Here is a 13943-nt window from a genome sequence, read left to right as displayed (position 1 = left end):
AGAATTGAATGTATCATAAGCATATAGATAGATAGCATATACCTACCAATGTGTCATACATCTCGAGGACAGTACTCAATAAAATACTCAAATTATGGAACACGCATATTTATTTACTTAAAGATTTTTTGTCTTTTTCTAGATACAAATTGAGACTGAGAAATGTGTTGATGTCAGAAAGATTTGTAGTGAATAGTGAATCGTCCTGATTTTGTTATATTGTCTACATACTGTATGTCCTGTTTTGCTATATTTTTATGTTTTCAATGTTTGTAATTTTCAATTGGGTAAATTTTATTTGTGATAGTAAATATTCTTACTTTGTTATTTTTACTGTATTTTATTTGAACTTTGTTTAATCTCTTAAGGTGAGGTTTTGAGATAAGCCCTCATGGGGTTCTACCTCACCTGCACACGTGTTTTATTTTTTATTTGTTTTATTTTTCTGTTTGACTCTTCTTTCAAAAAATGTGCAAATAAACTAAAACTAAAAAACTAATAGACAAATAGAACCCTGCTGTATATTATTGTTCTTTCTTTGGCCAACATGGCTGTATAATTCAAAACCCACTTATTTTCAGATCATTGTGGTGTTTGTGTGTCTTTTGATTCAGATATCAAATGACATGAAACAGAATTGCTTGTACATGGCTAAGTAAGCAGCAGTCTCATGTGAATTGCTCTAAGTGCTTTAAGCTGATGCATGAATACAATATATGATTCATATTACACGTCCGCATGAATGAGAGAAAAAAGGAAACTTATTTTTGGTATGCATCTGTATAGTGTTATTCTCTGTTTCTATTACAATGACTGACAGAATCCTTATTTAAGTGTCTTTATTTATTCACACGGTATTTCTACTTCACAGAGCACAATTTTTCCTCTGTGTTTTTTTTTAATCAGTCTCTTCAGACACAGTCTGGATATTTTAGTCATTGCCTTTGTGCTCCTCTTTTTGTAGATGACAGGTTCCCTCCTGATGCTACAGTTGAGTTTATCTTCTCCAATGGGCCAGAAAAAATGAAAGGTGATTATTCTCGGCTGTTTGCTGTCTGTCACTGCGTCCTCTGGTGCATTACTTCATCTGACAGTTTTTTTTCAATACAATAATAAAAATGGCCGCCTTTTAGGTCGAGAATACCGCAAAAACGATGCGTCTATTAAAGTGGACTACAACACATCGGACCCTGTGGTCAGGTGGGATTCTTATGAGAACTTCAACCTTCATCATCAAGACAGCATGGAAAGTAAGAAACCTATAAACACACAGGTGTAAAAGTTTTCTTTGGATTAAATTATCAAATTTAAAGAAGCCATCTCTTTTCCAGATATCTGTCATACAAGAGGCCCTCTGGACGGCAGCCTGTACGCCCAGGTGAGGAAGCGTCGAGGGCCGGGTTCGACTGCCTCCGCGGCATCAACAAATGGATGCCTCACAAGCAGCCCAACAGTCAAGCCCCACCCTCCGAGCCCGCCGCAGGCTCTCATCTACATCCCCGACTCCAAACGCTCCTCGGTCCCCTGTGGTCACTTGAAAGACGCCACAAACCACCCAGAAAGAGACCCTACATCTCCATCTGGGAAAGGAGAATGGGAAGATGGAGCAAAGGAAATAACAAGAGGGAAAGAGAGGGATAGAGAGACCGCTATTTTAGACGATGGAGACCCGTCAAGTCCTGGGGGCGTGAGGAGAGAGCGCTTCTGCTGCGGTCGAGCGGGTACAAAGTGTGGCGAAGTTGGATGGGAGAGAGAACGAGAACCCTGCATCTCTAACAGTCGTTGCCTCGGCCGGTGCAACAGCACTAAAAACAACCCAAAAAGCCAAACACTGCCGGCCTTACCGTCCAAATCCATGTCCCCGCCTCCTCATGCAACTCATATGGAACTCTGCCATCGACATAGTTCTCATCCTTTACCAGAGTTACCATGGGAGCGTCCACCCCCACCCCCACCCCCACCCCCGCCTTGTTTCCACAGGCCTTGCTACCCGTACTCCACCCCCGAACACGCCCACCAGCACAGCCACACCCTCCCAGCCGCAAACAGACTCTGTACTGGGGAAGAGTGCCATCTCTTCCATTACCCCGGCCACACTCCGGCCTCTCACCTCTCCCATCAATCACTGCCCTCCAGCCCCTACAGGGAAATCTTCTTTGGCTCTCCGGCGCCATCCTCTGGTTGTTCCTGTCGTGACTGCTCCAGCAGGAGAGAGCACCAGTCCGCCTCAGTGAGGACAATCGGTCCGCTGAACCCGGACCAGTTGGAAAACCCTCACTGGTCCAAAGGAGCGGGGCGAGCCAGAGAGCCGCCTCCGCTGTGGGAAAGAGAGAACCCTTGGGAGGTGGCAAGGGAGGCAGAAATCTGGCAGTGTAAATCAGCCATGCCGGCATTTCACGTCTACCAGCCCCCTTTGGGTCAAGGTCAGAACCCAGAGTACCCTAGATATGCCATGGCACTCCACCAGGGCTACCCAAGCCCCCAGTCTTTAATGGATGTGCGGGATGGAGCCAGTAGTGGGTACCACACCCCTCCACAGCCTCGCCATTCTTGCCCCTGCTCTTCTAATCAGTCCTCTCCGGCAGAGAGCCACGAGAGCCGGGGCTACGCCTCAGGGTATCACTCTGGATCAGCCTCACCCCTGCCTGCTAGCAGCCCCTCACCAGGGAGAGGAAGACTGCCTGAGAACCCCTGTGGATCTAAAGACCAGCAGCAGACTGAGCATAATAAAGGTGAACTATGGATAGATACTATCTGTACTGGTTTTTAACATGCCAAAAGCACGTGTGTTACTTCTTGTCTCACTTCTTCTTCTCACATCTTTTCTTTGTATATCACCTCTATTTAAGTGGAACAAGCCAAGGCTGACATGAAAGACAACATATCCGAGGGTTCAGAAGGTAAATCAGACTCCAATGGCCAGTCGAGCAACGCTGGAGTGGACTCTGATAATGACTACACGATCATTGGTAGCAGCAGTCCAACACACACAGAAGACAGGTTGGTGTAGCTTTTGTTTTCGACATCTACAAAAACTGAAAATGAAATGCTAATTATTTTATTTCTTGCCATTTTTGTTTTAAGTATACCTGCTGATAGCCCTCCTCAAAGCCAAGAAACCTCCACACAACTGGAGCCCAACTCAAACGACAGCCAATCTGTGTCGCCATCACCAAGAGAAACGCAAAGCCAAAGTTCCAACATATCCATAAGCTCCACACAAACATCAAGTGAGCAAAGGTTTGGCCCTGATGCTGTGCTAAGAGAAGCCAACATCCAAGGAAGTTCAGGAGGAACCAAGCAATTGCAGTCTTCAAGCTATGCCACTGTTTTCATCACCCCGGTCCAAGTGCAACTCAACGGCTCTAACCTTCCCACTGATGCTCCATCCGATAGCAGCAGAGGTGTCGCCATGAACCTTTCTGCCAACTCGAGCCCTTCCACCACCTGTCCAAATTCTCCTATTGCCTCCCCTGACCTCCAGTCGTCACCTCGGGGCTCCACATCAGCTTCAGAGGCAGCAGGACAAAGACTGACTCCGGACAGAGATGGCTTATCAGACAACAAACCACCATCACCCGTGCCTGATGGATATAACACACCGACTTTCCCCTTAGCATCCTATTACTACCCATTACTCAACGTCCCGCATGTACCCTACACTGGGTACACCGCCATCACCATCCCCGCCATGCAGCCCCCGCTCCCTGAGAAGAAACGGCTTTCAAACACAGCAGGATCCCAGAATGGACACAGCTCTTTACTCAGGGTCTCCTCTGCTCCTTCCCCTACACACCATGTTAGTTTCTCCCCCGCAGTGGGGGAGCAGAGACGGGGGTCCGCACAATACAGCTGTAGGGATGACTCGGACAACAGGGTCAATGCTAAGTTTGTCCAGGACAGCTCGAAGCACTGGTACAAGCCGGACATTTCCAGAGACCAAGGTGAGGATTTGAATTCAGTAGAAGGGATGAGCAATGTTTTTATTCATGATTATCAAGCAGCTTGACCTCCGCCATTTTTCATTGTACCTTCCTACTCTGTGCCCTTTTGTGTTGCAGCAATAGCTGTTTTGAAGGATAAAGAACCAGGAACTTTTCTCATCAGAGACAGCAACTCCTTCCAGGGGGCCTATGGCCTTGCCCTCAAAGTAGCCACCCCACCTCCTAATGCCAACATCATTGGCATCAAAGGTATCCATTATAATGTGTTATTCATAGCAATTAGCTTCCAATGGGTCTTTTAGAAATGGTACAGTAACCAAAGCATGGATGCAAATATTGAAATATTCAACGACTGTAAATTATTTAGCTGCTTTGTTTTCAGGGTGCCAGGCTGCCATCCAATATTTGTTTTAGCTAGGTGAGGTTACTAACTGAGGAAAATGAGCCCAAAAATATCAGAGGTAATCATGTTAAGAGCAGGTGATAGCTCTAATCCAAGACGCAAGTTTACACAACAAACCTCTACAAAAGAAAAAGAATCAAACGTTCCTGTGTTGCAGCAACCTACAAGTCGATAAACATAAGAATCTTGCCACATAATTAAGTAATCCAGGGTTTGTGGCACAGAGGTAATCTTGGAATTGAGTCCTTCAAAAGTTTCTCATCAAGGCCAGGTTCAGTAAAGTTTGAAGCAAAAGACATTGCATGTATGTAACCAGCAAACAGCAGCCACGGTGTTTAGCATGCTGGCTCAATGTCATACTGCTGTAGCTAAATGGGACGATGAATTAAATAGCTATCTTTACTGTTATGAGTACAAAAATAAATGGCAAACAGCACAACTCACTTGAACAGTTTTCTTACATATGAAGCCGTTTCTGTTTTCCTTTACTCTACTTTACATTTATGCTGTTAATACATTCAACATTTCACGTTTAAGTGACACAGTTACATACCTAATCCTTGTTTTAGTTTGAAGTCTGCAAATTATAATTGTGGCATCAAATATGAGTCAGGGGTACTAAAACTGAGTTATAACTAGGCCCCAAATATTATTCTTGTGCATTTCTGTGAAGGTCACTTTGATTTTTTTGTTAGTTGTACGTACAGAGTAAATTAAATGTTAATAGATATTCAGCTTTAGTGCATTTTGGGTACATTCTGTTCATGCATCAAGTAAAAATGACCAAATAGCCACTGTCATTGAATCAAAATAAAGTGACATTAGGGTTTTATAGGCATCAAATAACTACAGCCTGATATTTCCTGCATTTCTGTTCATGTATTTTCATAGAATTTGTTCTGCAGCCAGAAAGTCTGTCATGTTTTTCATCCTCACCTCTCTCCTCCGCCCCTCTTCTATCCCAGGGGATCCTCTTGAACAGCTGGTGAGACACTTCCTCATCGAGACAGGGCAGCGGGGAGTGAAGATCAAGGGCTGTCAGAACGAGTCCTACTTTGGTCAGTTATGTGAGAGACACAACATGCCAGAACATATTTCATATGTTTAGCGATGTTTGTGATACTGAAACAGCCCTTTAGTATTTACTCTCTCTCCGGTCGTCTTCCTAAGATCTTCTCTCCTTGGGTGCATTATAATCCTGATATGCTCTACTTTTGTCTTCTTTCTGTCTTTATATCTCAGGAAGTTTATCTGCCCTAGTGTACCAGCATTCAATTACTCCCATCTCTCTGCCATGTGCCCTTCGCATCCCAGAAAAAGGTAAAAATGTTTTTCATGCATTAAGATGTCAGAGTTTATATGCCCAAATGATATCTTCCATACTGTTAAAACATCATTTTCATAACAACAAAAACTAAACAATATAAAGAATGGAAGGTTAAATCAACAAATACTGACTGGATCCTAACTAAAACGATCATTTTAAATACTGACTAATGATGTTTCAGACCTAGTGGGCGAGCTTCAGGAGGTGCAGAGTGTGACAAACACCAGCACAGCAGCTGACCTCCTCAAACAAGGAGCAGGTAAGACATGTGCTTGTTTGTTTTTTTCTGATTCTGTTGTGATCCGATCTTCAATTGAAGATTTCTTAAATGTTAAACAGTTGCAGTTCTCACCTTTGACCAGCAGAGACTGCAATAGCATCACACTTTCAAAGCACAGACCTATTAGATCACACACTTTTGTTTATTTAAATTTCTTTATCTCTCTTAAAAACAAGCGTGCAACGTGCTGTACCTGAACTCTGTGGAGACCGAGTCACTGACGGGCCCTGAGGCCATTTCTAAGGCAACCAAGTGTACTTTGTCTCTGAGTCCACGTCCAGTGCCGACAGTAGTCCACTTCAAGGTGTCGGCTCAGGGAATCACTCTGACAGACAGCAAGAGAAGGTACATCTTAGACACATCTGTTTTTTCATTGCAATGGACATTTATAAAAACCTGGATATTTATAAAAAGTGTTGTTTCTTTTTGTGTCATATTTCTTTAGCACCGTGTCCATTTCTCTAAATAGTATTCTTCTAATTCCAAAGAAATGTGAGTAATAATATTGTTTGTGTTTACAGGGTATTTTTCAGGAGACACTATCCAATCAGCAGTGTGACTTTCAGCAGCCTTGATCCGCAAGACAAGAGGTAGGTCATTAAAATCTAAAAAACAAATGTAATGTAAAAACATTCTTTATCCTGGGGCTGCTGACCATGTTCAGTAAAATCAATGTGTATTTTCTGCTGCTGTACAAATCATTTTTGTTTAGACTTATATTTAAGAAATATAAGTTCTTTGTGATTTGCCTGCCTCTTTGTTTGCTTTGTGGATATCTTTAGAGCGCTAGTCTGAGCTGAGTCTTTGTTTTACAGTCTCCATGTCTTTGTTATTCATGTTCCCAATGTTTTGTCTGTGTCTCTATTTATGCACCCATGCTTCAGGTGGACTAATTCTGATAGCACTTCAAGCAAGTAAGTGCTTGCTATATTTGTGTTATATTGTTGACCAAGTCAATGTGCTACGTTGCATGGCAATTAATCACAATCAGTTCTGGTAGTGTGGATTCATTTAGTCTTTTGTGCCTTTTTTTCTATCTATTCTGTCTTTTTTCTGTCCCTTCTTTTGACTACTTGTGTCTTTTTTTTGCGGAAGGATGTTTGGTTTTGTGGCAAGGCGGACAGGCAGTGCTACAGAGAACGTTTGCCACCTGTTTGCAGAGATGGACCCCGAGCAGCCAGCTGTAGCCATTGTCAACTTTATCAACAAAGTCATGCTGGGACCACAGCTACACAGATGAGAGAGCACAAACTCTGTGTTAAAGGGGGATCTGGGGGAGATATTAATGTGATTGTGACATATTTTTGATGAAGTGTGTGTCTGTGTGTGTGTATTTGTACAGGTGCACCATTGTGCTTGGCTGTATGACTGTTTGATGACAGATTCACTCTGATGAGTATACAGTTTACAGAGTGAACAGTTGAAGAGGAAGCGCTCAATAAGCCAAAAAAAACTGACCTCATTTTGGCTACTTTTTGTTCCAAATGAGATGGAAATAACATTTTGAGGGAGTTGGCTGTTTTGATTTTTTTGTATTGTTTTTCCTTTTTTAAACATTTCAAATAATGTGCAACAGACTTCACATGCTGCAAGAGTGACAATCCATTTATATTAAACTTAGAAAATTCTACATCAAAATATGAAGCAAACAGAAAGAGTTCAGATGGTCATCAACAATGCAGAATGTCAGAGTCATACATGAAGGTGTGTTTAGCTGATTTTTTCTAATGCAATGTGCCAAAGGGTAATGGAAGTTATGCTACATTAAAACTAGTATTATCATGTTTTTGTAACAATCAATATTTTCTTCACAAATAAATTATCAAAACAATATTTTCTATCTATTAGAAACGACTACACCTACATATACAATTTTGTAAAACAGGTAGGTATTATATGGTTTCACAAAATGTTGTGTAATGTAGCTTATAACTGCATTTTAATATATAAGAGGTACGCCTTAATGCAGAACAAATAATCAAATGTAAATATTGTGGATAAAAAAGTATTATCTTAAAGTTTTCTAAAGCTATAAATCATAAAACGCCTTACTTTGTGAAGTTAAAAATGGCATCAAAGAACATTCTCAAATGAATATCAGTGTTGGCATCGCAACTATATAAAAAAGGTTTTGAAAAGTCTCCATATTCCAGATATATAAATAACATGTTAGGGATTTATCTTTAAGAGGGAGTTTGCCTTCAAGCCAAAGACTTGATATTATTTTTTTTTCTATTACATTTAGATTTTTTTGGTATATGCGTGTTTTTCTATAAATTTATACAGTATTTAGATGGTTTAAGCACAATCATTATTTTTCATAATGAATTTCTATGTAAATGAAGTAATATATTTGAGTCCTGAGATGGTGCAAAACATGTCAAATAATGTGTTATATTTGACAGAAAATTGAAGCAATAAAATCAAAATGACTTACAAGTGTGTTCTTCATTACTCAAATACTCATAAACTAAAATTTTAATATGTTTATCAGACTCCATGCTTTATTTATCAAGTCCTTGTGTTATCTTTTTACATATTCTCAGCTTCATCTAACCTTTAATTGTTGGCTTCACAAAGAAACCATTAATACCATCTTCTTCTCTGAGGTTGTACAGCCATTGAAATGTGTGGTCAACATTTGTCTCTCCTACTATTTACTTCACAAATAGATATGCTCCACTGCATTTAACAGACAAACCAACTCCTCTAAACAAATTAAAAACACTGGCCCCAGTCTTTTTTTACTTGAGCTTTTCTAAGCTCATCTGCCAGACACAACACTGTCCCTTTCACTTTTTAATCTGATTTGGTACATGGCCATCACTCCTTGCTTCAAGTACATTCGCAATTAGTGAACCACCTGTTCCATCCATAGTGTGTGCTTTTAAGGCCAAAGGTCTACAATCTGCCAGCTTAAATCTAAAATAACCTACAACTAAGACACATCTCAACAAAGGTGAGGTATGATAGGCCTATATGTCTTGAAATAAAATGTCCATATTTTATTTTGATTATAACGATATATTATTCAAAATGAAAGCTGAAAAAAAGTTTTTGCCAAATTTCAAGAACTTTGAGGCATGTGCCCCTGTCAGCCTACAATTATTTCACGTCTATGGGGTTCCACGGAGGTAATTGGCAGTTCATGTGGTTCATGTTACATGGCCTTTTTAAATGTATTTTTGTTTAATTTATTATAATCCATTTCTTACGAAATGAATGTCGTGATACAAACACAATTCAAAAGGATGAGGTCCCACCGAGATTTGAACTCGGATCGCTGGATTCAAAGTCCAGAGTGCTAACCATTACACCATGGGACCATGTCTGCCACACACGTCGGTATTACTGTATTTAAAGGTTGTTTTGCCCTATAGTGATGTCTAATAATTAACAATTGGGAATGTAAGTTATGTTGTTATACGTATTACAAAACGGAACCACATATTGACTCGCTCAGAGAGTCATCGACCGTGTGTAGGCTTTGCTAGTTAGCTTACAACGTTAAAGCTAATTTGACGTTAGCTAACTCTGACAAGCTAACGAAACGTGTGTTGAGAAACAGGCAGCGACGTTAAAGTGTGAATCCAGAGACAGCTTGTTTACATCCGTATCCATCTACAGGTGGAGATAGTCGGCCACGTTTGTCTTACAGGGCCTGCAATCATATATAATAGATACAATAATAATTTTACGCTACTTTCAATTAGGCGGGCAGCTAGCTACATACAACTTGTCATCCGGTATGTCAAAATAAAAGCTTTGTTTTCAAAATAAAGTTGATTTGTTTACAACTGATGTGTTTCATATAGGCTATAGTGTAGTGTAGTGTAGTGTAGTGTATCTTTTTGATGACTTTATAGACATATTTTTTTTCAGTAACATTTTTATTTAGAACGTGGTAACGATTATTTTTAGTGTACGCATCTTCCCACTGTACATTTTTAGACTCGTATGTAGCTTACTGATTGTATAAATATTTGAAAATAAACTTAACTTTAAAAAAGGTCACATTAGATTAAAAAAAAAATAGTGTCTAATAAAGAAAACAAAAACACATTTTTCCACCACCTCTTCCATGGAGGAGATTTGTGTTTGTGGTTGAGCTAATATCCCTGTTGTAGGCAGGTTTATGCATTACACACAGAAATCACACTGTTACCGTTTCCATCGCGTAAAATTTAACCTGACAAGGCAGTAATTTTGGTGCCCAGCTGTTTTGACGGTTCACCATCCAACTCTATTCTTAAAACTTTATCCTTTTGACAATTGACAACCATAATGACTTGGAGGTATACCTACTCATTTCATTAATACTTTTTAATAATGTATAATAAGAGTATATTCTTAGATATTTGTGTTAATTTATTCTTCCTTTGTGATTGAGAAACAATGAAGGCTCCACGTATGTGTGATTGCATGGAACCAGCCTAACCAATCACACAGCTGTACATTGCTTTGGCAGCCACATAGGATTTTAAGAAATGTTGTGTTGTTAGCCCAGCGATCCATATTGCAGTAGACGGGTAATGAGTCTTCCCTTGTCTTTCCAGAAGAGGGAACTAAAGGGACTTTTATGGACCTTGGCCGTCTTCTTGTTAAAGCAAGCTCTCAATACTGCAGCTCTTGGTGAGTCAGTGAAGGAGAAAAGTATGGCCGTGCTACAAGGTTTCAGAGTTTTATGTCAGTCAGTCTATCCACATCACTTGATGATATAAGTGTGACTCATGTAGCATCGGCAATGTCTGCAAAGTCCTGCCATTTTTGTACTTTGTAAGGTCTAAGAACCCTTCAGTCCCTGCAATCCTCTGAGGAATTACAATAAGAAAATCAACCTTTGGTCTCTAAATACATAACTGAAGAAGACACAGGAATTCCCACAATGCTCAGGATTTGCTGGGATAAAAAAAACTTAAAAGACAATGAAATTATAAACTTATCTGATTAGAAACTCCGGAGCTGACACTTTACCAATACATTAAAATGATCTCTGCATGTATAGCTTAATTTAATAAAATAGAATATCTTGAACTGGTTAGAGTAGAAAAACATGTTATTATACACTTTATTTTGAAGTTATTGTAACATTGTTAAGCAAAAAAATGAAATGTATATTCACTAAAGTAATTTATTTCTGTTCAGTTTTTTTTGGAGTATCCAAATTTTAGGGCATCATATACACCTTTTTGACAGGGATGCTCTACTATTACATGCTAAATAACAAGTAGGGTAATTGACTACTATTCCTGGATTACAACAGCATTAAAATAAAAATAAATGAAATACAATTGTGCTTTACCCCTCACTTCAGAACGGTTACAAAAGTGATTCCCAAATTACCAAACAGTCTAAGCATTGCACTGGTTTAACAAAGTAGTTGTTTTTGAATTGGTCATAAAACAGTACGCTTCAACCTTTATAGGCAGCATTTGAATGAGAGACATTTTGTTTACAAATGTAACTGTCTGATGGCATTCATGATGAAGCTTTCCTTAACATGTCAGCTCTGGAAATAGGACTCTGGTAATGTTTTCCAGAAGGTTTAAAGCCAGTCTAGTCTGTGGCTTGGGATGAGTGTGGTCTTGTATGTTTCTGCGGGCCTCCTTCGAATGTCTCGTGTTGTAAATGTCCCAGAGGTATAGTCGTTTATTGCCTGTGAGAAACTATGTTGTACACACCACCTGCTGTACAGCTTTAAAGTCCAGGATGGTGCAACATGGACACCAAACAGTGATGCAGCTGCTTCTCTGTGTGTAAGGTAGAGAGAATCTAAGGAGCCATGATGCTGAATTTACATGTTGACATTTCTCTGTACTGCTGAACTAAAGGAACCTGAAACTGCTGACTCTCTCAGATTAATGGCATATTGATGAGAATGAGGGTGGCCCACCACCACCCCCCACCCCCCTTCCACTATCATCTCCTACAACTACGGTACTTATCCTGTCACCATATTTAAGGATCTCGCTATGGTTTGTTGTCAGAGAAATATTTCTTTTTATTATAGGAGATAATGCAAAATAAAAATAATGGGTTTAAGTGTCCTCTATTGATCTGACTACTCTTGATCCTCTTCTAACTAACTGGTCAGGAATCAGATGTTCCCATATTTTAACCATATTTTAATTCACAAGAAAACCATACATAAGAATTTGTATTACTTACTTTGTATATGTGCCTGAATTAAGAAATAATATTAACAAATCATACTGTTTATGTTACATAAATCAGACTATAGATGAAAGTCATTACACAATCAGTTTTTTTTCCCTTTCAGGAAAACTTGTCAAGAGCTGATGGCCTTGGTTTTGTTCTCAAACTGATGAAAGGGTTGCTGAGCTGTGCCACACAGTTATGTGTGATCAGGGAGTACTGGCATGGGCTGGAGTGCTAAGAATGAAAGGAGGAAGTGCCAATCTTAACCACCAGTCCCCTGCCTGTCAGCAAGTCCAGGATTCAGTTGCATATAGATGTGGTCCCTGAGGATGAGGAGAGTTCAAGTGAATGCTGTGCTGTAATCGGCAGTATTCTCTCAAGAATGAAAGGACAGTCAGGGGTTAATGTGATCCTAAGATGATCTATTTGTTCTATGTAAAAAGTGCACACTGTCTAGATCGCTTGGGGAAAGTAAGTCTTCTCTGTGTGGGTTTTGACCAGCAGCCTGAAGCATCCCATGATGACAGACGTAAATGGAACAGGGTGGTAGTCCCTCAGGCAGGATATCCTGGGTTTCATAGGCTCTACATGAATGCATGCTACAGCACTGATGCAGGCAACGCTTGAGTGTATCCACAAGGACATCTGCGAGTTGATCAGTTCTGATTTCAGCATCCTGTCAGAGACCCTTTCAGGTGCTTCAAGTGCGTTTGTACACCTGAGGGCTCGGCTCGTAGGACTGGACACAGTGAGTTCTCATAGACATGATGGCTTGTTTGTGTTGCACTGTGACAGTCCTCAGGCCACTAAAGAAATGACTGGATACGTGATGGTTTTAACTTTTGTATTTGCTTCTTGGAGGTTAAGTAGTTTCCTGTTAAATATCACATAATGGACACAATATACTTTAACAACTTTTTTCAAAGCAACATAACAGTGAAATGGCAGTCAACATATACACATTTGCCAAAATTGGAAAAAAAATAAGACTTTGGAAAAGAACCCATAAACTAAACAAACTATGATATAATAAATGGCACTAATACCCAGCAGGTAATAGAATAAACAAAAAAGTATATGTTGCCATCCAAAAATGAATCCCCTTCACAATCTGTAAATCAAGTAGGAAAATAAAGGCTGCCATATTTGTTTTAATCTGCCAATAGACTCATGCAGCAAATCTTATTTTCTCCAAATTCATTAAGTTCTGAGAATTTAGTTAGAGGAGTGGTTTCCTTCCAATTTAACAAGATTAGTCTTTGTGCTAAAAGAGAAGTGTAAGCAGTACATTGGATAGGCTATTTGGTAAAGGGGTTTCAAAAAGAGTTGTGAGATGGGGGGTGGGTTCAGAATTGAAGGTTTACATACTGCTTTGAATTAAATGCATCTCCTCTGAAACTGCAGTCATTATATCGCAAGTATATATTTTTTAAATGTACGAGTTTACCTGTCCTGCACTGTCCCTTTGCATTTCAATATAGCTTCAAGTCAAATCAGTCTCTTCTCAAGGCATATGCCATTATGCACTCTGTTAATATGCAAGTTATTTATGTCTCTGCACCAGTGCTGCAAAGACTAATTCTCTTACTTTTAGTGGGTCAAGTGTTTCTGATTTATGATTTCCATTCTTCTGTTTTCCAAACAGCAAGCCAAGCTCAGTGTGCAGGGCCAGAGCATCTGAGGACACAAAGTGGCTGGGCCAGCATACATGTCTTACATGGGTGTTGTGGAGCCAAACAAATCACTGTTCGCTGAACGGCTTGATCCAGTGCTGGTGCCAGACTTGGAGACCGCCCAAGCCACAGGACAAGGATCAACTCTCCATGAGCA

At 40.0% G+C, this 13943-nt stretch overlaps 1 protein-coding gene and 1 non-coding gene across 5 annotated transcripts in view; one reads left to right on the top strand and one right to left on the bottom strand.

The window, feature by feature from the left end:
• The window catches only part of LOC132977492 (tensin-2-like), a 29403-nt gene extending 21010 nt beyond the window's left edge, over nucleotides 1-8393 (top strand). For 3 of the 4 annotated variants that reach the window (XM_061042092.1, XM_061042094.1, XM_061042095.1), the window contains 13 exons: nucleotides 965-1030; nucleotides 1134-1250; nucleotides 1332-2732; nucleotides 2850-3000; nucleotides 3085-3944; nucleotides 4062-4193; nucleotides 5313-5405; nucleotides 5590-5667; nucleotides 5856-5933; nucleotides 6131-6299; nucleotides 6476-6544; nucleotides 6839-6868; nucleotides 7050-8393. In XM_061042092.1, coding sequence (XP_060898075.1) covers nucleotides 965-1030; nucleotides 1134-1250; nucleotides 1332-2732; nucleotides 2850-3000; nucleotides 3085-3944; nucleotides 4062-4193; nucleotides 5313-5405; nucleotides 5590-5667; nucleotides 5856-5933; nucleotides 6131-6299; nucleotides 6476-6544; nucleotides 6839-6868; nucleotides 7050-7194 — 3389 coding nt within the window. In that variant the 3' untranslated portion in view covers nucleotides 7195-8393. The remainder of the gene's footprint in view (nucleotides 1-964; nucleotides 1031-1133; nucleotides 1251-1331; nucleotides 2733-2849; nucleotides 3001-3084; nucleotides 3945-4061; nucleotides 4194-5312; nucleotides 5406-5589; nucleotides 5668-5855; nucleotides 5934-6130; nucleotides 6300-6475; nucleotides 6545-6838; nucleotides 6869-7049) is intronic. The other variant, XM_061042093.1, reaches the window with a different exon arrangement.
• Nucleotides 8394-9208: 815 nt separating this feature from the next.
• trnaq-uug (transfer RNA glutamine (anticodon UUG)) lies at nucleotides 9209-9280 on the bottom strand. Its single transcript has one exon. It is a non-coding gene; the product is annotated as a tRNA-Gln (tRNA).
• Nucleotides 9281-13943: the final 4663 nt, after the last annotated feature.

Source organism: Labrus mixtus, chromosome 7 (assembly GCF_963584025.1).
Source record: "Labrus mixtus chromosome 7, fLabMix1.1, whole genome shotgun sequence".
Taxonomy (NCBI): Eukaryota; Metazoa; Chordata; class Actinopteri; order Labriformes; family Labridae; genus Labrus; species Labrus mixtus.
Note: the sequence above shows the minus strand (reverse complement) of the source record. Positions and strands in the feature narration are given on the sequence as shown.